The 23,688-nt window shown below is 53.4% G+C and overlaps 3 protein-coding genes across 7 annotated transcripts in view; 1 reads left to right on the top strand and 2 right to left on the bottom strand.

The window, feature by feature from the left end:
• The window catches only part of Megf8 (multiple EGF like domains 8), a 58,289-nt gene extending 44,549 nt beyond the window's left edge, over window positions 1–13,740 (top strand). For both annotated transcript variants that reach the window (XM_028860008.2, XM_028860007.2), the window contains exons 34-41: window positions 103–317; window positions 3,962–4,169; window positions 4,331–4,490; window positions 4,827–5,019; window positions 5,758–5,928; window positions 6,273–6,403; window positions 7,947–8,079; window positions 10,935–13,740. In XM_028860008.2, the coding sequence (XP_028715841.1) occupies window positions 103–317; window positions 3,962–4,169; window positions 4,331–4,490; window positions 4,827–5,019; window positions 5,758–5,928; window positions 6,273–6,403; window positions 7,947–8,079; window positions 10,935–12,203 (2,480 nt within the window). In that variant the 3' untranslated portion in view covers window positions 12,204–13,740. The remainder of the gene's footprint in view (window positions 1–102; window positions 318–3,961; window positions 4,170–4,330; window positions 4,491–4,826; window positions 5,020–5,757; window positions 5,929–6,272; window positions 6,404–7,946; window positions 8,080–10,934) is intronic.
• LOC114688528 (carcinoembryonic antigen-related cell adhesion molecule 1-like) overlaps window positions 1–23,688 on the bottom strand; it is an 875,221-nt gene that overhangs the window by 594,346 nt on the left and 257,187 nt on the right. The window lies entirely within an intron of this gene.
• On the bottom strand, window positions 15,741–17,888 carry Cnfn (cornifelin). Of its 4 annotated transcripts, none has more exons than XM_037201443.1 (5): window positions 17,809–17,885; window positions 17,042–17,227; window positions 16,499–16,609; window positions 16,068–16,204; window positions 15,741–15,960 (listed from the first exon to the last, which is right to left on the bottom strand). In XM_037201443.1, the coding sequence occupies exons 2-5, from the start codon at window positions 17,076–17,078 to the stop codon at window positions 15,871–15,873; spliced, it is 375 nt and encodes a 124-aa protein (XP_037057338.1). In that variant the 5' UTR covers window positions 17,079–17,227; window positions 17,809–17,885; the 3' UTR covers window positions 15,741–15,870. The 4 variants fall into 4 exon arrangements, with proteins under 4 accessions (XP_037057338.1, XP_028715829.1, XP_037057339.1 ...); XM_028859996.2 differs by having other exon boundaries at window positions 17,793–17,857; XM_037201444.1 differs by lacking the exon at window positions 17,042–17,227 and having other exon boundaries at window positions 17,809–17,888.

Genomic DNA, 23,688 nt, shown 5'->3' with positions numbered 1-23,688 from the left:
CTAGGAGAGCAGGGCTAAGGCTTCCACCCTTGGGCCTGGGGGAGAAGAATGGCGGGGTCTCCTCAGGGAGGCCTGGTGACTACCCTGTGCCTCCAACCCCAGGGGAGACTCGCCGCATCCTGTCGGTGCAGCCCACTTATGACTGGACTTGCTTCAGCCACTCTCTGCTGAATGTGTCTCCCATGCCAGTGGAGTCGTCGCCCCCCCTGCCCTGCCCCACCCCCTGTCACCTCCTCCCCAACTGCACCTCCTGCCTGGCCTCCAAGGGCGCAGATGGGGGCTGGCAGCACTGTGTGTGGAGCAGCAGCCTTCAGCAGGTAATGCGCGTGTCCTGCTGCCCAACCCTGGTGTCCTTTCTCCTTCCTCTTGCCTGCTCTTCATCTCCTCATCTTGCACATCTCCTGCCATCGCGGTCACAGCTCAGTCCCTCCCTGCTCTCCTTCAGCCCCGTGTCCTTCCAGCTCTTATTTAGGGCCCAGTGAGATACTGTCCGAGAGGGCCGGGAGGGCCTGGTTCAAACAGGGCGGACGAGGACCTTGCTTGTCCAGGGGTTGAAGATGTGTCTGGTAGAGATGGATGTACTTGACGGGCACGGGTGGCTAGGACTTAACTGTCTGCCACATGGTCTGCTTCTGGAAGGTCCAGACTGTATCCACCTAGCACACTTTAGCTGTCCCAGTAGCAGACAAAAACATTTGCTTGGCCTGCCTCAGTGGAAGCAAGTCAGATCCCCCTCTGTTGTCACCTCTATCAAGAATTGTCTGATTCCCAAGAATTGTCTGATGTCTGCTCATCGTGCATACCCTGATGGCCCAGGACCCAATGGCAGTGTGACAGCTCACCAAGCCACTGGGAACTGTGATTGGTTCAGCCATCCCCTCACCTTTCACCCAGTAGACTAGTGTGTGTGTGTGGAGGGGGGCAGGCAGGGATGGGGAGAAACTTCCATTTTAAGAGGGGATGGTAGAAAGATTCCAGCAGCTTCCTGCATGTCCCAGCCCGTGAGGGCCCAGCACAGAGGACTTCCAGCTTCTGGAGCGAGATGCCTCACCTAGGGGTGACACATTGGCTTATTTACCTTCTAATCAAGTTCCAGGCTCTGGGCCTGGGGAGATGGCTCACTCGGTAGAGCAGTTCCCTTTCAAACACGAAGACCTGAGTTCCATCCTCACAGCCTACAATAAAAAACGTCCAGGTGTGTGGGACTTGCTTGTGATCCCAGTGCTAAGGAGGCCCCAGGAACTGTGTGGCTAGCCTAGCCTCCTCATGAATTCCAGGCCAGCGGGAGACTAACTCAGAAACAAGGTGGACAGCCACGTATGTTCGCACACACAAAAGCTCAGCTGGGCCTGGGTTTGGATCTAGCATGGGTGCTGTAATCCACGTGAATCCTCTGCAAGAGCAGTATGTGCTCTTAACCTCCTTACAGCCCGTTTATTCTGAAGCAGGAGAATGAAGCTGTAGTGTGGTGATGCGTGCCTTGTAGTTCTAGTATTCAGGTGGCTGAGGCAGGAGGGCTGCAGGTTCCAGGTCAGCCTGGGGTATGTGGAGACCCTGTCTGAGGTGTCGGGGAGAACAGAACTTATGAGAATTTATCCCATGGCTAGGGCACAAAAGTGTTGGGCTCCTTGGCTGAGATCTACTCCCCAGGCTCCCCTCACAGCCGGCCCAGGTCTCAGTGGGCTTGGAGCTCTGGCCAGAGCCGTCAGGGTTTCTATTTCAGGATTTCACAATTGCTTTGTTTCTTCCTAAGTGCCCTTGGGCAGCCAGCCCAGATTAATCTCATCCATCTTATATTTCATATAAGGCCAAACACTAAATAAAATGCTCTTGTACCCCATGGTATATTCCCAAGGGCCCAGACCTCATTCTGTAAGCAGTCTGGGTCCCAACCAGCAAGTGATGGCTTATGAATTGCAGACTGGCTTCTCACCCAAGACAACTCCTCCACCTGCTGGATGAGTTGGAAGTAGCCTGTTTGCCCTGAAGCCAGGCCCAAGTTTGTTGTAAGACGTTGTGGCTTGGGGGCTGGAGAGGTACCTGAGTGGTTAAGAATATACTGACAGCACTGGGCTGTGGTGGTAGCGTACGCTTTTAATCCCAGCACTTAGGAGGTAGAGGCAGGCGGGTCTCTGTGAGTTCAAGGCCAGCCTGCTCTACAGAGTGAGTTCTAGGATAGCCAGAGCTATGCAGAGAAACCCTGTCTTGAAGAAATAAATAAATAAAAACTTAAAAAAAAAAAGTCCGGGCGGTGGTGGCACACGCCTTTAATCCCAGCACTTGGGAGGCAGAGGCAGACGAATCTCTGTGAGTTCAAGACCAGCCTGGTCTACAAAGCACATTCCAGGAAGGGCACAAAGCTACACAGGGAAACCCTGTCTCGAAAAACCAAAACCAAACCAAACCAAACCAAACCAAACCAAAAACCAACACTAACAAAAGGCTCTGGCTGCTCTTCCAGAGGACCCAGGTTCAGTTCCCAGCATCCACATGGCAGCTCACAGCTATCTGTAACTCCAGGATCCAGCACTGTCATGCAGACGTACATCCAGGCAAACACCAATGCACATAAAATAAAAATAAACAAGTTATTGAAAAGAAGCAGCAACAGCAGCTGTGGTTTGTAACCCTGCTGCTCATGATACCCACTCTGTGTCTGTCCACTGCCTTCTTTCATGTGTAGGAGACAAGTGTCTAAGCCGGTAGGGGACAGAGACTCTATCAATATAATGGGATCTTTGGGCCACAGGAGTCTCTTTCTTTTAATCTTTAAAAATTACTTATTTATTTGGTTTTTCAAGGCAGAGTTTCTTTGTGTAGCCCTGGCTGTCCCAGAACTCTGTAGACCAGGCTGGTCTTGAACTCAGAGATCCACTTGCCTCTGCCTCCCCAGTGCTGCGATTAAAGGTGTGTGCCACGACCACCCAGCTCATTTATTTCTTTGTTTTTATTATATGAGGTTTTTTTGTTTGTTTGGTTTTGGTTTTTTGAGACAGTTTCTCCATGTAGTTTTGGTTCCTTTCGTGGATCTCGCTCTGTAGACCAGGCTGGCCTCGAACTCACAGAGATCTGCCTGCCTCTGCCTCCCGAGTCCTGGGATTAAAGGCGTGCGCCACCGCTGCCCAGCTTATATGGGTTTTAAAAATATTATTATATGAGGAATTTTTTTTTAGTGCACTAGGCTGGCCTAGAACTACTCTTCTTCATAACATTTACTTACTCTTTTGGGGAGGAGATGCATGTATGTAGAGGTCAGAGGACAACTTGTAGGAGTCAGTTCAATTCTTCTACCATCCATATGGGTCTCAGGGGTCAAACTCACCATCAAGTTTGGCAACGGGTGCATTTATCCTCTGAGCCTTCTTGCCTGTCTTGGCCTTGAACTCTATATTTTCCGGCTTCAGCCTCCCAGGTACCAGGATTGCTCAGCTCCTTTTGGGACATGGGTAGAAAGTTCAACAGGGCTTCCCAGGGGTTCATCACAGCCCTAGAAGCTGCCGCTCTCTGTGCCTCACTCTCCTTGGGATGTGACTGATGGCTGATGGCTGCCTCTGTGTGGCTTGCTCTCTTCCTGCCATCCCTTTCACCCCATTGACGCGTCAGCTCCTCTGTCCAGTGCTCTCCCAGCCTAGGGCTCTGTGGTCTTTCCAGTTCCAGACTCCTGACCCCATTTCCATTGTTTTTCAACATAAGGTCTCATGTAGTCTAGGCTGGTCGTGAACTCATTATGTAGCTGAGGATAACCTTGGACTCTTGATCCTCTTGCCTTCACCTCCTGTCTGCTGGGATTGCAGGCATGAGCTTCTATGCTGGGCTCATCCAATTCCAGTCATGATGTCTGGTTAGAAAGGCTCTGAGGGAGCTAGAGCCACGGAGGGTGGGGCCTGGGAGGAAACGGTCCAGTCTGGGAAGTGTGTTTAACTCCCGTTCTGGTCTCTCTCTTCCTCACTTCCCTGGACAGTGTCTGAGCCCCTCCTACCTGCCCTTGCGATGTATGGCTGGAGGCTGTGGGCGGCTGCTTAGGGGGCCAGAGAGCTGCTCCCTGGGCTGTGCTCAGGCCACACAGTGTGCCCTGTGCCTGCGACGACCCCACTGTGGCTGGTGTGCCTGGGGGGGCCAGGATGGAGGTGGTCACTGCATGGAAGGTGGCCTCAGTGGTCCCCGAGACGGTGAGAAGGGTGTGGGAGCTGGGCAAGCCGGTTGGCCAGGGGCACAGAACAAACCGGAGAGTGGTTCTGATTTGGGATTCAGAGGTGGGGGGTGGGGGTGGCCCAGGTGTCTGGGGCACGTGGTCATGCCCCACGTGAAACCCTGTGTCCTCTGGGGTCAGGGCTAACATGTGGACGTCCTGGGGCATCCTGGGCCTTCCTGTCCTGCCCCCCGGAGGATGAGTGTGCCAACGGGCACCATGACTGCAATGAGACTCAGAACTGCCACGACCAGCCCCATGGCTACGAGTGCAGCTGCAAGACAGGCTACACCATGGACAAGTGAGGCTTGGCTGGGGCGTGGCAGGAGGAGGGGCCGGGCAGACAGACGGGAAAGGGTTGTGGGGCAGTGAGGACGGGAGGAGATCCGACGTGGAAGAAAATGGAGCCCAGCTTTACAGGCGGCGGACCAGATCTATGAGACAAAAGGGCAGCTGCCCAGCCCAGCATGCAGGGGACAAAATGGCTGGAGAAACCAGGAAAGAACGAGTCTCCAGGAGAGGATAGTGAATAGGAGGGCGGGGGTAGGGAAGACTCAGGGTGAGCAGCCTGTTGAAAGGGTGTGGGGCAGTGGGTGAGGTCTGCGTGCCCTGCCCTGGTCTTTGCTTGCCCCCACAGTGTGACTGGCCTGTGCCGCCCTGTGTGTGCCCAGGGCTGTGTGAACGGCTCCTGTGTAGAGCCCGATCACTGCCAATGCCACTTCGGCTTTGTCGGCCGCAACTGCTCTACCGAGTGTCGCTGTAACCGCCACAGTGAGTGTGCAGGCGTAGGGGCACAGGATCACTGCCTGCTGTGCCGGAACCACACCAAGGTATGTGACCTGCCACCAGCACCTCAGGCCCTGGCCTGGAGACTGAGCCCCTCAGCCTGTGTGTAGAAAATGGTTTTTTGCTCATTTTTAAAGTATATTTTGGTGGTGCTGGGGATGGAACCAGGATGTTGGACATGCTAGGCAGGGGCTCTACCCCTGAGCCACACCCCAGCCCCTCACTGGGGGATTCTAGGCAGGGGCTCTACCACTGAGCCACACCCCAGCCCCTCACTGGGGGATTCTAGGCAGGGGTTCTACCACTGAGCCACACCCCAGCCCCTCACTGGGGGATTCTAGGCGGGGGCTCTACCACTGAACCACACCCCAGCCCCTCACTGGGGGATTCTAGGCAGGGGCTCTACCACTGAGCCACACCTCCAGCCCCTCACTGGGGGATTCTAGGCAGGGGCTCTACCACTGAGCCACACCTCCAGCCCCTCACTGGGGGATTCTAGGCAGGTGCTCCACCGATGACGATCCGCCCAGCCCTTGTACTGAGGCATCTTGAGGTTTATTTCCAGTCCTGAGAAGCCATGAGCAGGGAAGGGATGGAGAGCCCTATTCTGGGGAGATATGAAAAGATTTGGGGGGGCAGTGTGGTAATGGATGGGGATGTATGGGAAGCTTTGTCCCTCAGGGCTGCAGTGCAGCTGGGATGGGCCAGACCAGGTGCCCAGCCCTTGTGTCCCCTGATCCATGTCCCCCAGCCCTTTTGATGGCACTGTCCTGTGTTACCAGGGTACCCACTGTGAGCAGTGTCTCCCACTATTTGTGGGTTCAGCTTTGGGAGGCGGGACCTGCCGGCCCTGCCATGCCTTCTGTCGAGGGAACAGCCATGTGTGTGTCTCCAGGAAAGAGCTAGAAATGGCCAGAAGGGAGCCAGAGAAGTACTCCCTGGATCCAGATGAGGTGAGGGAATAAAGTCTGCACTCCTAAGTCTGAGGGAGGAGGGCTGGGCTTGGACCCCTGGGTCTGAGTGAGGAGGCTGGGCATGGATCCCTGGGTCTGAGGGAGGAGAGCAGAGGCCTGGATCCTGGGTCTGAGGGAGGAGGGCTGGGCCTGGATCCATGAGTCTGAAGGGGAGGCTGGGTCTGGACCCCTGGGTCTGAGGGAGGAGGCTGGGTCTGGACCCCTGGGTCTGAGGGAGGAGGCCTGGGGCCTGGACCCCTGTATCTGAGGAAGGAGGGCTGGGCCTGGACCTCTGAGTCTGAGGGAGGAGGCTGGGCCATGTCTTTCTGTCCTCGCTTGGTCAGATTGAAAACTGGGTGACAGAAGGTCCTGGTGAGGACGAAGCCGTGTGTGTGAACTGCCAGAATAACAGCTATGGCGACAAATGTGAGAGCTGCCTCCACGGCTACTTCCTCCTGGACGGGAAATGCACCAAGTAAGAGGAAGAACTTGTCCTTCTCATTAGGAGGAACGTGGGAACTAGACCTCCCTTGCCTAGCTGTTTGTCAGTCAGAAGCCAGTGAAGTTTAAGAGAGCTGGAGGCCAAACAGGGGCTGAGGAAAACGAGGCAAACCCAGCTGAGAGGTTTCTCACATCAGGAGTCTGAAACACAGGCTACAGAGAAACCTGGAAGGAGACAGTGGGTCAGAAAAGGCTGCCGGGAGGGGAGCGGAGCCCAGGACCGCCTGTGCCTGCCCATCTAAAACTCCCGAAAACTGTGGAGTCCAAGCCGATTGTCACCTAAGGGCCCTGTGGCCTGGGGCAGTGGGCTTGACCTCTGAGAGCCTCGGAGGTCATGGGCATTTGGCACAGGCCACGGCACAAGGGATGGCTCCAGCCCTAAGGTGGAGGGTGCTGCTTGACAAAGCTCCAGCAAAACTTGGCCAAGAGGTTAGTCACTGGTCTGAGGCTCTGCTCTCACTGTGAGGAGCCGTTGTTTGCATAACGGGGACTTCTCTGCTTATGCAGCCCCTGGGGAAATACGTTCATGTTCCCGAAGGACACTGAAGACAGGGGTCATGGCCTGAAAGGAGGGTCACAGAAGGAAGAGCAGTCCTTGTGCCTAAGGATTGTGGTACCAATAGGGCAGATTCTAAGATATGTCTTGCTCAGCTCTGAATACAAGATGTCACAAGTATATCTGTTGTGCTATACTGGAGCCTATACAGAGGGACTAAGAATAGTGTGAGTTGCCAGGCGGTGGTGGCGCACGCCTTTAATCCCAGCACTTGGGAGGCAGAGGCAGGTGGATCTCTGTGAGTTCAAGGCCAGCCTGGGCTACAGAGTGAGTTCCAGAAAAGGTGCAAAGCTACACAGAGAAACCCTGTCTCAGAAAACAACAACAACAACAAAAAGCATAGTGTGAGTTAATAAAAAAAAGAAGGAGATACCAGGGTCTTCCTGTTTGGGAGCGTATAAAAAGAACAGGCCCCTACTAGAAAACTGAGAACAACAACAACAACAACAACAACAACAACAAAATGCTATAATCAGCCAGTTAAGTGCTTATTATGAGATATTTTGTAGAGCTTGTATTTTAGGGAACATCCAATGATTCTACACATAACTTGGTTAAGGTAAAAATAATTTCAAACTGTCTAATGTATTGTAACCCTGTGAGCAGGCAGCCTAGGCACGGGCTGTAAAGGCAGAAGGTCTATGCTGTGCTGAGAAACTTTCTGATTTGACAGAGCGGTCTGAAGATGTTGTTTCAGACGAGACTGTCTGTTTTGTATTTGACCTTTTCACCCTGGACGTTTAGTGGGGAGTGAAAAGGAGATCCGGGGCTCTGGCGCTTGCCAAATGACTTACACAGTCAGTACGCTGCACACATAAAGAATCCCTCTGGTTGGGAGGGAGGTGCTGAGCCCTCAGGTGTGCGTCGGCCTCTTCCTCCCCCTGCCAACCCCACACCTCCTCTTCGGGAACTGAGCCCTGGACTTCGCAGGCCTTCACCCTCTACTCTCTTCCACCCTCAGATGCCAGTGCAATGGCCACGCGGACACCTGCAATGAGCAAGACGGGACGGGCTGCCCGTGTCAGAACAACACCGAGACGGGTACCTGCCAGGGCAGCTCTCCCAGTGACCGCCGAGACTGCTACAAGTACCAGGTAGGTCTGGGAAAGCCAGCTCCTGTGTCGCAGGAGCAAGGGGAGCTGGGCGAGGGGACTCAGGGCCAAGCCTGTGGCCGTGAGTCTGGTTTGGGATGGAGAGCATCGTGTAGACTTGCCGAGCCCTGGGCAGTCATGCAGAGTCCAATGTGGGCCTCGGGTCTCTGACCGTGACAGTCAGATTGTAGGCTGCAAGTGCCAGAAACCACCTAGAGTAGCTTAAGGTCTGAAAACAGGTCTGGCTGGGCACAGTGGCACATGGCAGCTATTCAGGAGGCTGAGGCAGGAGGATCTTGAGTTCAAGGGTTATAGAGAGATGATGTTTCAAAACCAGTACAGTCTGAGGATGTGGCTTAGCTAGTAGAGTTCGCCTAGCATATGTGTGAACCCAGGCTTTGATCTCCAAAACAGCACAAACTGAGTGTGGTGGCATACATGTGACTCCAGCACTTGGGAGGTAGAGAGAGGAGGATCAGAAGTTCAAGGTTAGCCTCAGCTACATAGAGATTGTGAGATCAACCTGGGCTACATGAGACCCTGTCTCAAAGCAGCAGCAGGAAGAACAAGAAGAGCCGGTGTGGTCCGGGGCCTGTGTTTAGGAATGGCTGCATCCGGGAGTTCCCAGAGTGATGTCAGGATGTCCTGTGGCTGACTCTGCTCCCCTCTGTGCCAGCTGTTCTTGCTTTCTCGCACATGGCTTTCCCCACGAGGTGGCCCCAGGCTGACAAGGGGCTCACTCATTCATTCTAAACTTAGATTTAAACCCCCTTTGGGAGCAGGTCTGATGGCTCCAGCCTGTAATTCTAGTTCTTAGGAGGCTGAAGCAAGAGGATTATTGTCAGTTCTAGGCCTGCATGGTGCAAGACTCAGTCTAAAAAAACCTAACACAGAACCAAATTCCCCTTAGGTCTATTTCTCTTTTCCGTAGCAGAGAGGCTGGCTGGCTGCTGTGTCCTGCTCTTCCCGCCCACCCTCTGCAGGCCCTTTCTGTCTCACTTGGTCTTCTCTTGTCCAGGAACATAACTGTTTGTCAGTTGAGTTGTAGCTCCACCCCAAACGCAGCAGTTTCACAAGCCTCGCTGATCTCTGCCCTTTCCATCCTAGACCAGAAACTTTGCTTTACTGATGAATGATTGAAAGGTCCATTGGGGATGCTGGGGAGATAGTTCAGTCAGCAAGTGCCTGCTATACAGGCATTAAGACCTAAGTTTGTAGCCAGACACGGTGGCGCACGCCTTTAATCCCAGCACTTGGGAGGCAGAGGCAGGCGGATCTCTGAGTCCAAGGCCAGCCTGGTCTACAGAGTGAGTTCCAGGACAGCCAGGACTGTTATACAGAGAAACCCTGTCTCTGAAAAACCAAAACCAAAACCAAAAAGGACCTAAGTTTATGCTTACACATACATATGCACATCCACAAAATTCACTCACACATATACTACACACACACACACACACACACACACACACACACACACACACACACACACACAGCCCATTGAGGGCCTAGAAGCATGCCTCTATGATGGAGCACTTGCCTAGAATCCCCCAGTGAGGGGCTGGGGATGTGGCTCAGTGGTAGAGCAATAAGTCCCCTTATACTAGGTTTACAGATATATGCTGCTGTGTCCAGGAAAAGGAAAAACAAAAAACAAAATAAAACCCTCAATAGTGTCAGAAATATCCTTTGGTCTTTGCTAGAGTGGGCTGGAAATCAGTACAGACTTTCTCCATTCTCTGTTGGCCGCTCCAAGTAGTGTTTATTTGGTTCTAATAATTATAGCAGTAATAGCCAGTATGTGGTGAGCTGCATGCTGTGCTTTGGAGGCAGTAGCTTAGCCCAGATGTGGAAGGCTTGTCAAGGCCTCCCAGGGCCTTTGGTAGAATGTAGACATGAGAAGAAGAGGCCCAGGGACACTAAATGTCCTAATTCGGCCACAATGGCTAGTTGAGGAGAGCCTGTATGGACTGCAGTGGTTCCTGCTGAGTTACAGGAGTTATGATAGCTTGCCTCTTTCCCTCCATCCCTGTATTCATTTCACATATGCTCATTAAGCACCCAGTATATGCCAGACACCATGCAAAGTACTGGAGCCCTGTAGATAACAAAGCAAGCACAATGTCTGTCCTCTGGGAGTAACATTCTGGAGGAGGGAGGTCAGGCAATGGCCAAACAAGCAAGGAACATGGTGTTTGGGTGATGGGGTAAGGTTAGAAGAAAAGCTTCAGGAGAGGGGGATGTAATGCCTCATGCCTGTAAACTCAGTGCTTTGGACGCTGAAGCAGGAAGATGAAGAGTTCAAGACCAGCCTGGGCTACACAGCAACACTCTGTCTCAAAAAGCAAAACAAACAGATAAAAACACTAGACGTGATAGGTATGATGTCAGGACTGAAGAAGGCCTTGGTAAGAAGGTGACACTTGAGGCAGAAGTGACTGTGACAGGTAAGTGGACCTGTGGAGCCATCTAGGCAGAGAGCATCAGCTGGTGTAGAGGCCCCGAGATGGGCATGTGCCTGGCAGTTCAGAAGAAGCCAGGTGGTCAGGCAAGGCTGGCCAACTCTAAGCCAAGGGCCATGGATATGATTTCAGTTCCCCGAGCAAGCCTTGGTTCCTATCTGAATGCAGAGGACGCATCTCAAGTTCAGTGAGGTCAGGTCACTGGCAGAGGTCCATGTAGCTAGTGAGGATATACAGCCAGGGTCTCACAGAACTCTTTATGGCTGAGCATCAGCTCCCCAGGCTGGGGTGCAGGTAGGGTGCTGCTGGGAGCGCAGTGCAGTGGCTGTTGGGAATTGAGGGTCTCAGCACTGAGCTCAGTCCTGATGGCCACCTCTACTCCTGCCCTGTCCACAGTGCGCCAAGTGCCGGGAGTCGTTCCATGGGAGCCCTCTAGGTGGCCAGCAGTGTTACCGACTCATCTCAGTGGAACAGGAATGCTGCCTGGACCCTACTTCCCAGACCAATTGCTTCCATGAGCCCAAACGCCGGGCCCTGGGTCCTGGCCGCACAGTACTTTTTGGTGTGCAGCCCAAGTTCACCAACGTGGACATTCGCCTGACACTAGATGTGACCTTCGGTGCTGTGGACCTCTATGTCTCCACCTCCTATGACACCTTTGTGGTTCGAGTGGCCCCTGACACAGGTGTCCACACTGTACATATCCAGCCTCCCCCACCTCCCCCACCTCCTCCACCTCCTGCTGATGGTGGACCCAGGGTGGCTGGGGACCTAGGAGGACTGGGGACTGGAAGTGGATCGAGTACTCCGGTGGAGCCACGAGTCCGGGAGGTGTGGCCCCGGGGCCTGATTACCTACGTGACAGTGACGGAACCGTCGGCAGTGCTTGTGGTTCGAAGTGTGCGGGACAGGCTAGTGATCACCTACCCCCATGAGCACCACGCCCTCAAGTCAAGCCGCTTCTACCTGCTGCTGCTGGGCGTGGGAGATCCCGGTGGACCTGGTGCCAACGGCTCGGCGGACTCACAGGGCCTGCTCTTCTTCCGGCAAGACCAGGCTCATATTGACCTGTTTGTCTTCTTCTCCGTCTTCTTCTCCTGCTTCTTCCTCTTCCTCTCACTCTGTGTGCTCCTCTGGAAGGCCAAGCAGGCCCTGGACCAGAGACAAGAGCAGCGTCGGCACCTGCAGGAGATGACCAAGATGGCCAGCCGCCCCTTTGCCAAGGTCACTGTCTGCTTCCCTCCAGACCCTACGGGCCCAGCCCCTGCTTGGAAACCAGCTGGGCTCCCACCTCCTGCCTTCCGCCGCTCTGAGCCTTTCCTAGCACCCCTACTGCTGACAGGAGCTGGGGGGCCCTGGGGACCCATGGGAGGGGGGTGCTGCCCACCAGCCCTCCCTGCTACCACAGCTGGACTCCGAGCTGGACCCATCACTCTTGAGCCCACAGAAGATGGCATGGCTGGTGTGGCCACTCTGCTGCTCCAGCTGCCTGGGGGCCCTCATGCTCCCAACGGGGCCTGCCTTGGGTCAGCCCTTGTCACGCTTCGGCATAGGCTGCATGAGTACTGTGGGGGCGGTGGGAGCGCTGGAGGCAGTGGGCATGGGGGTGGTGGAGGCCGGAAGGGACTGCTGAGCCAGGACAATCTCACGAGCATGTCCCTTTGACCTGTCAAGGGTCCTCTTCCACAGCCACCAAGTCACCTGTGGGAGCCACTCTGGACAGTCCTCAGAAACCACTGGCTCCCTCTTCCCAGGGTTCCCCTTTATTTCTGCTTTTAGTGACCCGATTTATTGAGCTGCTGCTTTGTGCCCAGCGCAGTTGTGGGCACAGAGGAAAGCAGGAGGTGAGAGGCGCTTCCCCGATGTGGTGGGACTTGGGTTCTTGGAAGGAGACACACACATGCACGCGTACACTTACGCACACACTGGTTCAGAGAAGAAGAGTGTCTCAATATTAGCAAGGTCGAACACCGAGGGATTGTGGGTAAAGGCGACTAGGCATTTGGAGAAACTAGGCTGAGAAAGGCGATGGTCTGAGAGAAGACCTTTGGGAAATGAATTCAGAGTTGAGGAAACTGTGAGGCTGAAGGTCCTGAGGCTGGAACCAGTTTGTTTTATTAGGAGAACCAGAAACCTGGTCACTGCAACCCAGATCAAGTGTCAGAGGCGGCCTGGGACAGTTGGGACCGTGGGTTTTATTCTCAGAGCAGTGGGAAGCTGTTGGTCAGTTCTGTGGTGGGGAAGGAGGAGCTCTGTCTATTCAAGAAGTACCCCGGCTATGGAGTGAAGGGTGGGCTGGAGGGACAGGAGAGGCTGTCGTGGGTAACAGTGGCAGGAGGAGGGTGGTGGTGGCAATGGTGAGTCAGGATCAGGCGCAGGGTGAGTGACAGGGTGGGACAGTGGTGTAGATGGTAGGGTGAGGAAGAGGACATATCCAGAATGGCCACTTTATAGCCTGGGCCATCGGCGGACAGTGAGGCCATTACTAAGATGGGGCAGGCTGGGGCTTGTGGGAAAAACAAGAGTCTGGTTTGGGCTTGAGTCAGGTCTGCCTGGGGCTTCACACAGAAAGCACTTTGAGTATTTCAACAGGAGGGATCCAGGGTAGTGAACGAAGGCCGGCAGCTACTGAGAAGACACAGTGTAGTGTCCTTTTGTGTGTTTGGGTAGGAGCAATCAGCTGCTACTGCTTTCCCTGGGCTGGAGGGACAGAGTTCAGTTGTGACCTGAGACCGGGATCACCAGCTGAGGCTGGAAATTCAGGCTTGTTTCAAGGGAGCCTCAGAGGAAAGTCCTCTGCCTGAGATACCTCACAATCCTCTCTGGCAGGTGTGCGATGGCAGTGGGATGGGGGAACCCTGGAGGGACCATCACTTGGCTCTCTTTCTTGAGTCTTTGGGGCTCTCCCCACAGGCCACTCCCACCTGGACCTCCTTTTTGGACAAAGGAGCTCTTCTAACCTTTGAGGACTCCCTTCCCCCCAATCTTAGGCAGCTCCCTGAGCTTGGGACTCTTGCTTTCCCAAGACTGCAACTTCCAGGTGCTGTTTTGGCCCTGGGGTGGGGCTTGGGCCCAGCTTCTTCCCCTTGCTGGAGTTACCCCAGACTGAGAGGCCCCTGCTGCTGTGTGCATGTCAGGTAGCAGGGGTCACATCCCAGCAGCCGGAGAGCAGCTGAAGCAGCAAATAAAGTGTGGGCAAGTCTTGGTTGCCTTCTCTGTGCAGGGGAGGGAGGGGTGGGTTCTGGGTGAGTGGAACCTGTGTCCTTGTGTCCTGCTTTCCCTGGGCTGGAGGGACAGAGTTCAGTGGTGGAACCTGTGTCCCACCTCAAAGCCGTGTATCCTGAGCCTGGCTCTGCCCATCTTTGGCAATGGAAGCGGGCCACAGCGGGATCTCTGGTTCCCCAGAAGCGAGATGAGGGAAACGGTGGGCAGGGGCATCTTTGACCCTGACACAGTTTGGCTCAGGAAGAAACAGACAGCCTGTGTCCAGGCATTGTCATTAGACAAGAAAAACCTGGGGTATAGAACACAGAAACCATACTATTTCAACTGGAGGAACCAAGCATGGAGAACTGGTAGTGCTGGTGAGGGCAGCAGCTGGGAAGACACTGAACAGTGTGGCAGCGGGGTGCGGATGGGCATCCTCTGATTGAAGCATACTCAGCATCAAAGCTGTAAAAGCACCATGCTTAACCATCTTAGTCTTCGGCCCCTGGCTATGCCAAAACCTCAGTGTGAGGGCAGGTTTGGATCTGAGATCTCTGCCCTCAGCCTCACCCCGGCATGGATCTTTTGCTGCAGGTGCTCAGCAGTGCACCTTCTCTGTATGCCTTCCCCAACACAAGTCACTTTCTTCAGTGCACAGCCAAGGACATGGCAGAGTAGACTCGAGAGATGTTCATGTTGCCCATGTGGCTCATGAGTGACATGGGGGTTTCAGACGTCACTGGCCCCATGAGTTTTGCCTTTATGAGAAGATGGTGGCTCCTACCCTCTGAGGTGTGAGCGTAAACTTGACTTTTTAAAAAAGATTTATTTATGTGTATGTGTAGATGCACGTGAGTGCAGGTGCACAGGCAGGCCAGAAGAGGGCCTCAGATCCCCTGGAAGAGTTACGGGGAGTTGTGAGCTGCCATATAGGTGCTGTGAACCAAACTCAAGTCTTCCCCAAGAGCAGCCAGTGCTCTTAACCGCTGAGCCATCCCTCCAGCCTCCAGAATAGGTTTTTTTACAAATTAGGAACCACTACCCTCAGAGGAGAAAACAGGCTCAGAAAGGTTTACAAACTCAATAAAATAACACAGAAGTGGCAAGGTTAAGACCACCCAGGAATTCTGAGGCCCAAGCATGTTCAGTTAGTTCCTTTGGCAGTGAATGTCACCATGTTGAGTTAAGGAGTATGATGGGCTAGCTCGTCAGGACAACCTTTGGGGGGGTCTTTTCCCCAAAGGCCCATCTTGTCTGGAGGCTGATTATAGGGGACTCAACGTCCTCTCCTGCTCTCTGGGCATCATACATGGTGTGTGCAGGTACAACACCCATGCACATACACATAAAATTAACACCTCCCCCCATCCTGAGACAGAGTTTCTCTGTGTAGCCCTGGCTGTTCTGGAACTAGCTCTGTAGACCAGGCTGGCCTTGAACTCGGTGATCTGCCTGCTTCTGCCTCAACAAGTGCTGGGATTAAAGAAGTGCACCACCACCACCTGGCCTAAAAGTCTTTTAAAAAAGAGTCTATGGATCCTAAACAGGGGACAGCATTGTTTGAAGAGTGTATGTCTTTTTTTTTTTCTCCTTCATTTTAAAAGCTTTTTTATTTGAGGCAGGGTCTCAGTGTGTGGCCAGGCTGGCCTCATACCATGCACCCCAGGCAGCCCCGGATCCTTCTAAACTTCTTGTCTTAGCATGCTCCTGGGATTAGAGTAGGCTCCAGCACCTACCCTAAGACCTCTTTCTTGTTTTGCTTATTTTCAGCATGTAGGTAGAGGTTCAGATAGGCCATCTGAAGTTTCAGGGCTAATGGTTTCACTCTGTGAGATGCCTACAGGGAGACTCAGCAGAGTCATCTGTGCAGCCTGTCCTATTAAAACAGTCTTCTGTGATACACCTAGACATCTTTCATGCATCCCACCTCCCTCAGCACACCTCCCACTGCACCCAGATTCCTTTCCTGCGACAATAAAAAGCATGTAGGCGGGGTTGGTTTTCCGGTTTTTATTGTGGGTGTATTTTTTTGGCGGTGGCACAGGGGCAGTGGGACAGGCTTTCCAAAGGGCACCCCCCCCCCCCAGGAGGCCAGGCGTGACCAAGGACTCCGGAGACGACGTCCTTACTCGCGGATCTTCAGTTCCCGTGCCATCTGACAGAGGGCGCAGGGCAGGCAAAAGGTGAGGGTAGCCCAGTCGTGCCCAACGGAGCCCTGGAGAGTGGCAAAGAGAGAAACCGATAGAGGTCAGGAGCTTTGCTTTGGGGTCCCAGCCGCAGGTCCCCAGTGCTCAGTCCCCGTGGTCCTGGATTGGCACGCACCTGGATGTGGTAGCGCTCCCGCATGCCTGTGCGCAGAGAGTGCAGGCCTCCGGGCAGGAACGGCGCGCAGCAGCACTCCCCGAAGTCGTCAGAGATGCGGCAGGCGAGGCACAGTGGAGCAAAAGTGCCGCACAGACCTGGGCGGGGCGGGACGGTGATCAGGGTCCGGACCGCTGTGCTAGTCCCCGGGGGAGGGCACACGGAGGGGACGAAGGTCCCCGGAGGACAGGTGTAGAGAAGGAAACCCAAAGAACCAAAGTAATCAGGGTCCGGAGTGGGGAGGACTAGCGGCTGGAGAGGGAGTGAGGTCACCATGAGGAAGGAGACTGGGGGCTAGATGGTGAGATCGCAGGCGGAGTGAAGATTGCAGAGCCCCGCAAAGAGGGAGGTTGAAAGGCGTAGGAAGGCTTTGGAGGAGTTGGGGCACTCACAGACGGGCATGTCGTTGCAGCAGTCGGTGAGGCCCGTGTGCCAATCGCTGAGCTGTGTCTGGTAGCAGGTATTGACACACTGAGGCTGACTGGTCACTGGATAAGACATGGCTGTGGAGGTAGGAGAAGAACGTCAGCAGGCATCCTCGCAGGGCCTTCCGGCCCACCACATCCCTGCCACCCTTCCTTCTGCCGGGCAGTCCGGGCAGGCCACCTGGCCGCCCACTTGAGGAAACATCACTGTACCCCTCCCATTCCCATCTGTCACATTTGGTCATCATCACCCCTAGTCTGTCCCTGTTGCTGTTGCCAACTCTACATCTGGTTGGGCCAAGGTTGGGAGGAGAAGTGGGCACCACAGTTGGGCAGAGCCTGGACTTGCGACCACCTCCTCCTTCACGACTGGGCTCCAGCATTTATTTCAGGGGCCTCTGGGGCAGAAGCAGGTGCCATTTATCTTCGAAGCCAGGGTGCCCAGGGGAGGGAGGTAGCCAGGTTCCTGCCTGGCACCTGGAAGGTTGTTGGTCCATCCAGTGATCCCACCTTTGCCTTTCACGTTGTCGTGCATCTCAAACTGCATTTCGCTGGCCCTGAGGAGGTGGCTGCTGTGTGGACGGCTGCAGGGGATGGGCTACCGCAACGGAGTCTGTCCAAGGGATGCTGGATACTGGGCAAGGGGCTGGGGCACTGGGGGTGGGGTGGGGTGGCTGGACTCTCGAGGGAAGGGAGCTGAAGAGAAAGAGGCTGTGTTAGCCTGTTAGCTAGGAGGGGTAGGGGGGGGCGAACAGCTCGCCCATCTTTCAAACAGCTGCCCGACAGATCCCGGAGGACTCTTCTTGGAGCAGAGGCAGAGAGAGAGCAAGAGACAGGGACAGGTGTGGCCGAGACAAGGTGGGAAAAGAGCTCTGAGCCAGGTGCCCACGAGACATCGCTAGTGAAACCCACAAGTGAAACGCACAAGTGTCAAGTGCTTTGTTGCCTCTGCAAGCCAATTTCACGGAGGGCCGTAGGCTCAGAGATGAAGAGAAGTGCACTGTGTCTGATGGACCAACCCAAACAGGCTAGGAGATTGGGTGCTGAGCCCCAGAATTTCTAAATTCAACTCGGCACCAGTTTGGCAGGCAAGACTTGGAAGATGGGGCGTTGGGAGAGAGCAAGGTTCCTAGTTACTGACAGTCAAGAGACTGAGAGTCAAGAGACAGAAAGGAGACTGTGAACCAGGTAGGTGGAGGAGAGAGAGAGCCAAGGGGCCCTGCCTGAGAGCAGAGGCTTTGGGGAGAGAAGGTGCTCCTACCTGCAGACCTACTCACCTGCAGTGAGGAGGTGGAGATAGAGGTTCTTGGTGACTCGCAGACACTAAGTTCTCAGTGTCAGGCCAGGAGCTGCTTATATGGGCCAGGCCACACAGCCTTGGGCGGGGCTCTGACAGAGATGCCTAGGGAGCCTAGCCGGTCTGCCTGAACCTCTTCCTTTCCGCCTGGATTTTCCACCTTCTCTCCATTCCCCACACCCCTCTTCCCTTCCCTTCTTGTTCCATCGTTCAGGACTGAAGACCTGGGGCAGAGGTAGAAACCAGAGGGGGGCGAGATAGAGAGTCAGGGATGGAGGGGATGGAGGATATTCGAAAAGCATAGAGGCCCCAAAGAGAGGAAGATGGAAATGAGGAGGGTGTGGGGGTACAGGGACCAAAGGGAGGCGGGGAAGTGGATGACGGGAGAGAGGAGACTGAGAGATGGAGATGGGAAGACAAAGATGTTGAGAGATAGATGTGTAAGATCTGGGGAGAGAGAGAGAGAGAGAGAGAGAGAGAGAGAGAGAGAGAGAGAGAGAGAGAGAGAGAGAGAGAGAGAGAGAGAACAGAAGGAAGGACCTGTGGCTGAGGGACCAGGGAGGTAGGGAAGGAGTGAGGGTCTAGGGAGGTGAGGGGAAGGCCTGGTCTGCTGGACAGAGTGGGTTTTTCTTTGAGTACCTTCTCATCTTGCTGAGTGATTTTGTTGGGTTGAGGGGGAAGAAGGGGCATTGTTTTTTCTGTTCAAGGCCTGGAGACACGGGGTTTGGGGTGGGCAGTGTGTTTTAGGGAGTGATTCATACGGGGACCAAAGTAAATAAGCACACCTCATGTCCACTTCAAATGGGAAGGGAGGAGGCTGGGGACTGACAAGAAAGGCCAGGGTGTGCCTGGCTCTGTTTCCAACCTGAGGGGGTGGTCTGGAATGTGAGTCTGAGGGAGGCAGGCTGGGTGGGCCTTTGGCTCATGGGTCTGAAGGAGGAGGGCTGAGATCTGAGTACAAGGTGGGAGAAGTTGGGATCTGCATCATGGGTCTGAGGGAAGAGTCTGGACCCCTGAACTGAGGGAGATGGGCTGGGTTGGGACCTGTGTGTTTGAGGGAGAAGAACTGAGCCCGGGTGTCTTAATCTAAAGGAGGATATAGACCCTAATGTCCCTTGTCTAGGCTGTGTGTTCCTAGAGAGCTAGATCCAAGTTTCCAATGAACTGGGGCTTCAGGGGTGAAGGGTAGGGATACTTGATTCACCGAAGTTTTCCCCCAACAGGCCTGACAGGGTTGTGGGTGACTCAACAGGGAAGTGGCATTAGAGTTGGGTGGGGTTCCTACCATGGGTGTCACCCCCAAAATATAGGAGGCACCAGAAAATTGGGGTGTCACCTCTAGAGAAGGCTGTGTCACCACGCCACAGTGTATGGCTATGAGGTGGCAGCAAACGGATCACCCAATGCCTGGCCTGCGATCCCAGCTTTCTCCACATACCCAGCACTCTAGGGCCCAAACCTTTGTCTCTTGGCAGCACCCAAATGGCTGGCTCGCTTTGTCCCCAGATCCCCAGCAGCAGCGAGCATCATTTTCTTGTGTGTCTCTGTCTTCTGGTGTGGAGCCTACATATTTGGTTGATATTTCCCACTTCATTTTTGAGTGCCTGTCTCCTTATTGCCTTGTCTTTGTCCAGCTCTAAATTAATCCTGTGCTTTCTCCCTCCCTCCCTCCCTCCTCCCTCCCTCCCTCCCTCCCTCCCTCCCTCCCTCCTTTTCTCCTTCATTCCTTTTTTTTTTTTTTTTTGCTTTTGAGACAGGCTCTCATGTAGCCCAGGCTGGCCTCCAACTCCATGTGTAGCTGAGGATGACCTTGGATTTCTTGCCTCCACCTCCAAGTACTAAGATTATGGGCATGCACAAACAAAATTATGGAGTCTGTCTGGGACTGGGCATCAAACTCAGGGACTTGTCTATGCTAGGCAAGCAGTCTGCCAGCTGAGCTACGTTTGCAGCTAGCTCCCTTCCTCCTTTTTATTCTTTCTTTCTTTCCTTCCTTCCTTCCTTCCTTCCTTCCTTCCTTTCTTTCTTTCTTTCTTTCTTATTTCTTTTTATCTATCTATCTATCTATCTATCTATCTATCTATCTATCTATCTATCTATCTATCTATCTATTTATGTTTTTTTGGAGACAGGGTTTCTTTGTGTAGCTTTGCACCTTTCCTGGGACTCACTCTGTAGCCCAGGCTGACCTCGAACTCACAGAGATCCACCTGCCTCTGCCTCCCAAGTACTGGGATTAAAGACGTGTGCCACCACTGCCCGGCCTATTTCTTTATTTTGAGGTAGGGTTTTACTCTTATGTAGCTAGGCTAGCTTCAACTTACGATGATCCTCCTGCCTCAGCCTCCTGAGTTCTTGGATTGCAAGCACCAGGCGTCACATCCCCTCCTTTCGTTCCTCATCTTTGCAACCATTTTGACTCGTGCGTGTTTGTGTCCCCATTTCTTGGTCTCTGTCCTCTCAGACCCTGTGTCTGTGTCTCCTCATCCTGGGGCTTCTGTCTTGTATCACAGGTCTTCTCCCTATCTCACTCCTTTTCTAAGGCAGCCACTTGGCCCCTTCCCCATACTACAGAAAATGGACTGCAAGTGACTCAGGATCAGTCATCACTGAGGACCACAGGCTCCCAAGGTGACAACCTGAGTTGTCCCTAAGTTTACTGACGTAGCCTGAGGACCCCTAACTAGATACAGCCACTCGTGCAGACTCGGACACTGGGGCTGGCGAAGTTGTGACGTGGCTTGAAGTGGGAATTCGGAGGAGAGATCCAGAAGCAGGAAGAGAGGAGGTCTGGGGAGCTGAGTGCTCATGACCCTACCACTAGGTGCTTGACCTTGTCCCCCCTTAAGTGGTGGACAGATTAAATATACAGTGCTTGGTTCTGTTTTTAATTTTTGTTTTGTTTTGAGACAGGGTTTCTCTGTGTAGCCCTGGCTATCCTGGAACTCACTCTGTAGACCAGGCTGGCCTCAAACTCAGAGATCTGCCTGCCTCTGCTGAGGTTAAAGGCATGCCCCACCACAGCCTGGCTTTCTTTCTTTCTCTATTTATTTATTTATTTATTTATTTATTTATTTATTTATATATATATAATTATATATTTATTTATTTGTGTGTGTGTGTGTGTATGTGTGTGTGTAGATATTTTGCCTGTATGTATGTTTGTGTACCATGAGCATGCCTGCTACCCATGGAGGGCCAGAAAAGGGTGCTAGATTCTTCCTTGGAGCTAGAGTTAACAGATAGCTGTGAGCCACCATATGAGTGCTTGGAATTGAACTTGGGTCCTATGAAAGAGCGGCCAATGCTCTTCACCTCTGAGCCATCTCTCCAGCACCCCCCTTTTAAAATTGTATGTGTACACACATTAATGTGTGAATTGGGGTCAGAGGGCCACTTGTGGGAGTTGGTTCTCTAGGATTGAATTTAGGTTGTTAGGTTTCGGCAGCAAGTGCCTTTTCCTGCTGAGCCATCTCACTGGCTCTCAAAAGTCCAGTTGTGTTTTGAGATAGCATCTCAAAATGAAGCCTAGGCTGTCCTTGAACTTAGGATTTCCCTGCCCCGACATGAGGGCTGGATTATGTGTGTGCACACTTGGCTTCACTTGGAATTTCAGGGAAACGGTAAATATATTGTCAATGTTGTGACACGGGAATATACTTCTGCTAAAACAGAATCTAATGATTTTCTGGAAATCCAGATTGCACTGGGCTTCATGTATTTTATTCACCATGACTGGAGCTTTCCCTTCAACAGCAAAACCCAGTGTGGCCCTGCATTCCCAGAGCCTGGATGTCCAGGTCCCAGTCTCCTCCCCTCCCTCCAAGTGTGCCTGGCACCCCGGCCCCCTGCCCCCCCAGGACACGAGTCAGGTGTCCCAACTCATCTCTCCCCGGAATTCAGGCATCCACGTTTGAGCCCAGTTGCCCAACATGAGTTTCACAAGCCAGACAGGTTATGCCGCCCATGGCCCTGGTGGAACCAGTCTGGCTGAGAGAGCAAGCGGGGGGGGGGGGGCCCCCTTTCCATCCTAAGCCTGCTGTTTCCGTGAGGACCAACCCAGCAGAACAGGAGGGACTTGGGGAGCTCTAGGTGTGCCACTCACTGCCTGGTTTGGGTGTGTTGTGTCTCTCTGTGTGGTTATGTGACTGTATGTGACGTTTAAAAAGAACTCTTTTAGGCAGGATTTTTTTCTTTTCTTTTTGTTTTCAAAACATTCTGATTGCAGTCTCCCTCCCTTCCACTCCTCCCAGTCCCCATCACCCCCAGATCCGCTCCTCCTCTTTCCCTTCAGAAAAGAGTAGGCTTCCCGGGGATATCAGTCAAACACCATACAAGGTACAGTAAGACTGGGCACAAACCCTCAGATCAAGGCTCGACAAGGCAAACCAGTAGGAGGAAAAGGGTCCCAAGAGTCAGAGACACCCCCACTCCCACTGTCAGGAGTCCTACAGAAACATTCAGCTAATAACCATGACATGTATGCAGAGGACCTGGAGCAGACCCCTGCAGGCTCTGTGATTGCCACTTCAGCCTCTGTGAGCCCCTACCAGCCCTGCTTAGTTGATTCTGTGCGTTACCTCGTGTATCCCAGGCTTGTCTTAAACCCACCCGTGTGGCTTGAGCATACTAGGTAGCCTGAGCTGGCAATAGGTTTCCTGCTTTAGTCTCCTGAGTGCTGGGGCTGCGCACGGGCACCACCACTCTCTGCTTTTGTTTGTTTGTTTGTGGGTCTGTTCCCCCCCCCCCCCCCCGAGACAGAGTTTCTCTGCGTCGTTTTGGTGCCTGTCCTGGACCTTGCTCTGTAGCCCAGGCTGGCCTTGAACTCACAGAGATCCTCCTGGCCCTGCCTCCGGAGTGCTGGGATTAAAGTTGAGCACCACCACCGCTGCCGCCGCCGCCGCCGCCGCCGCCCGCCCGGCTGTTGGTGGTTTTTTGAGACAAAGTGTCACTACTGTAGTGTAAGCTGTTTCTTTGGCTCTTTTAGAAAATTAATACTGGACCAGTGAAATGTCTCTTGCTGCCAAGCCTAATCCCTAGGATCCACGTGGTAGAAAGAGAATTAACTCCTGTAAATTGACCTCTGACCTCCCTATGCTTGTTCCATGCGCATGCGCACTCACACACAAATAATAAAATAAATAAATAAATAAATAAATAAATAAATAAATAAATGTATATGCAGAAGCCAGAGGGCAGCATATGTTTCCGAGGATGGAACTAGGGTCAACTCAGGTCAACTCAGGTCAACCCAGGTCGACAGGGGCACTCAGCAAGCCTCTTTACCAGATGAGGGACTTCACAGACCCTTCTTCGAGTACTGATGTGGCCCATTGCCATCGTGGGGCAGAGCAGCTGCGGTGACCTGAGACCTTGGTCGGATGTCATGGCAATGGTAGTAGACATCTAGGCCTAAGGAAAGGGGGTTATTAACATTCCCTTGGGGAGGGTGAAGAAGGTCACAAAACTGTCATGAGATCACCCCAAGACCCTTCCCTGAAATTCCAGTCACCATTCCCTCTTGCCCCAGCTATACATACCCCTAGAAACGCTAACATACAGAAAAGGCGGGCATTGATGGGGGGGTGGACTTTCAGTGGTGCACCTCCCTGGGCCACTCTGGACATGTAAGTAACCCCACTAAATTTATCTATTTTTGCCAAGTTATTCCTGGTAGAATCGTCCTTTGGTCTGTCTGTGCTCTCTCGATTGAGGAGTAAATAGATAGTTTTCTTGCCTTTCCTCAGGAAAGTCATATAACAAACAGCCATGCAGCCCAGTGTGGGTGGAGTGTGTGTGTCTAGAATTCGCTGTGCAGCCCAGGTTCATCTTGAACTTGCAATCATCTTGCCTCGGTGCT

This window comes from Peromyscus leucopus, chromosome 1, assembly GCF_004664715.2.
Source record: "Peromyscus leucopus breed LL Stock chromosome 1, UCI_PerLeu_2.1, whole genome shotgun sequence".
Lineage (NCBI taxonomy): Eukaryota > Metazoa > Chordata > Mammalia > Rodentia > Cricetidae > Peromyscus > Peromyscus leucopus.
Note: the sequence above shows the minus strand (reverse complement) of the source record. Positions and strands in the feature narration are given on the sequence as shown.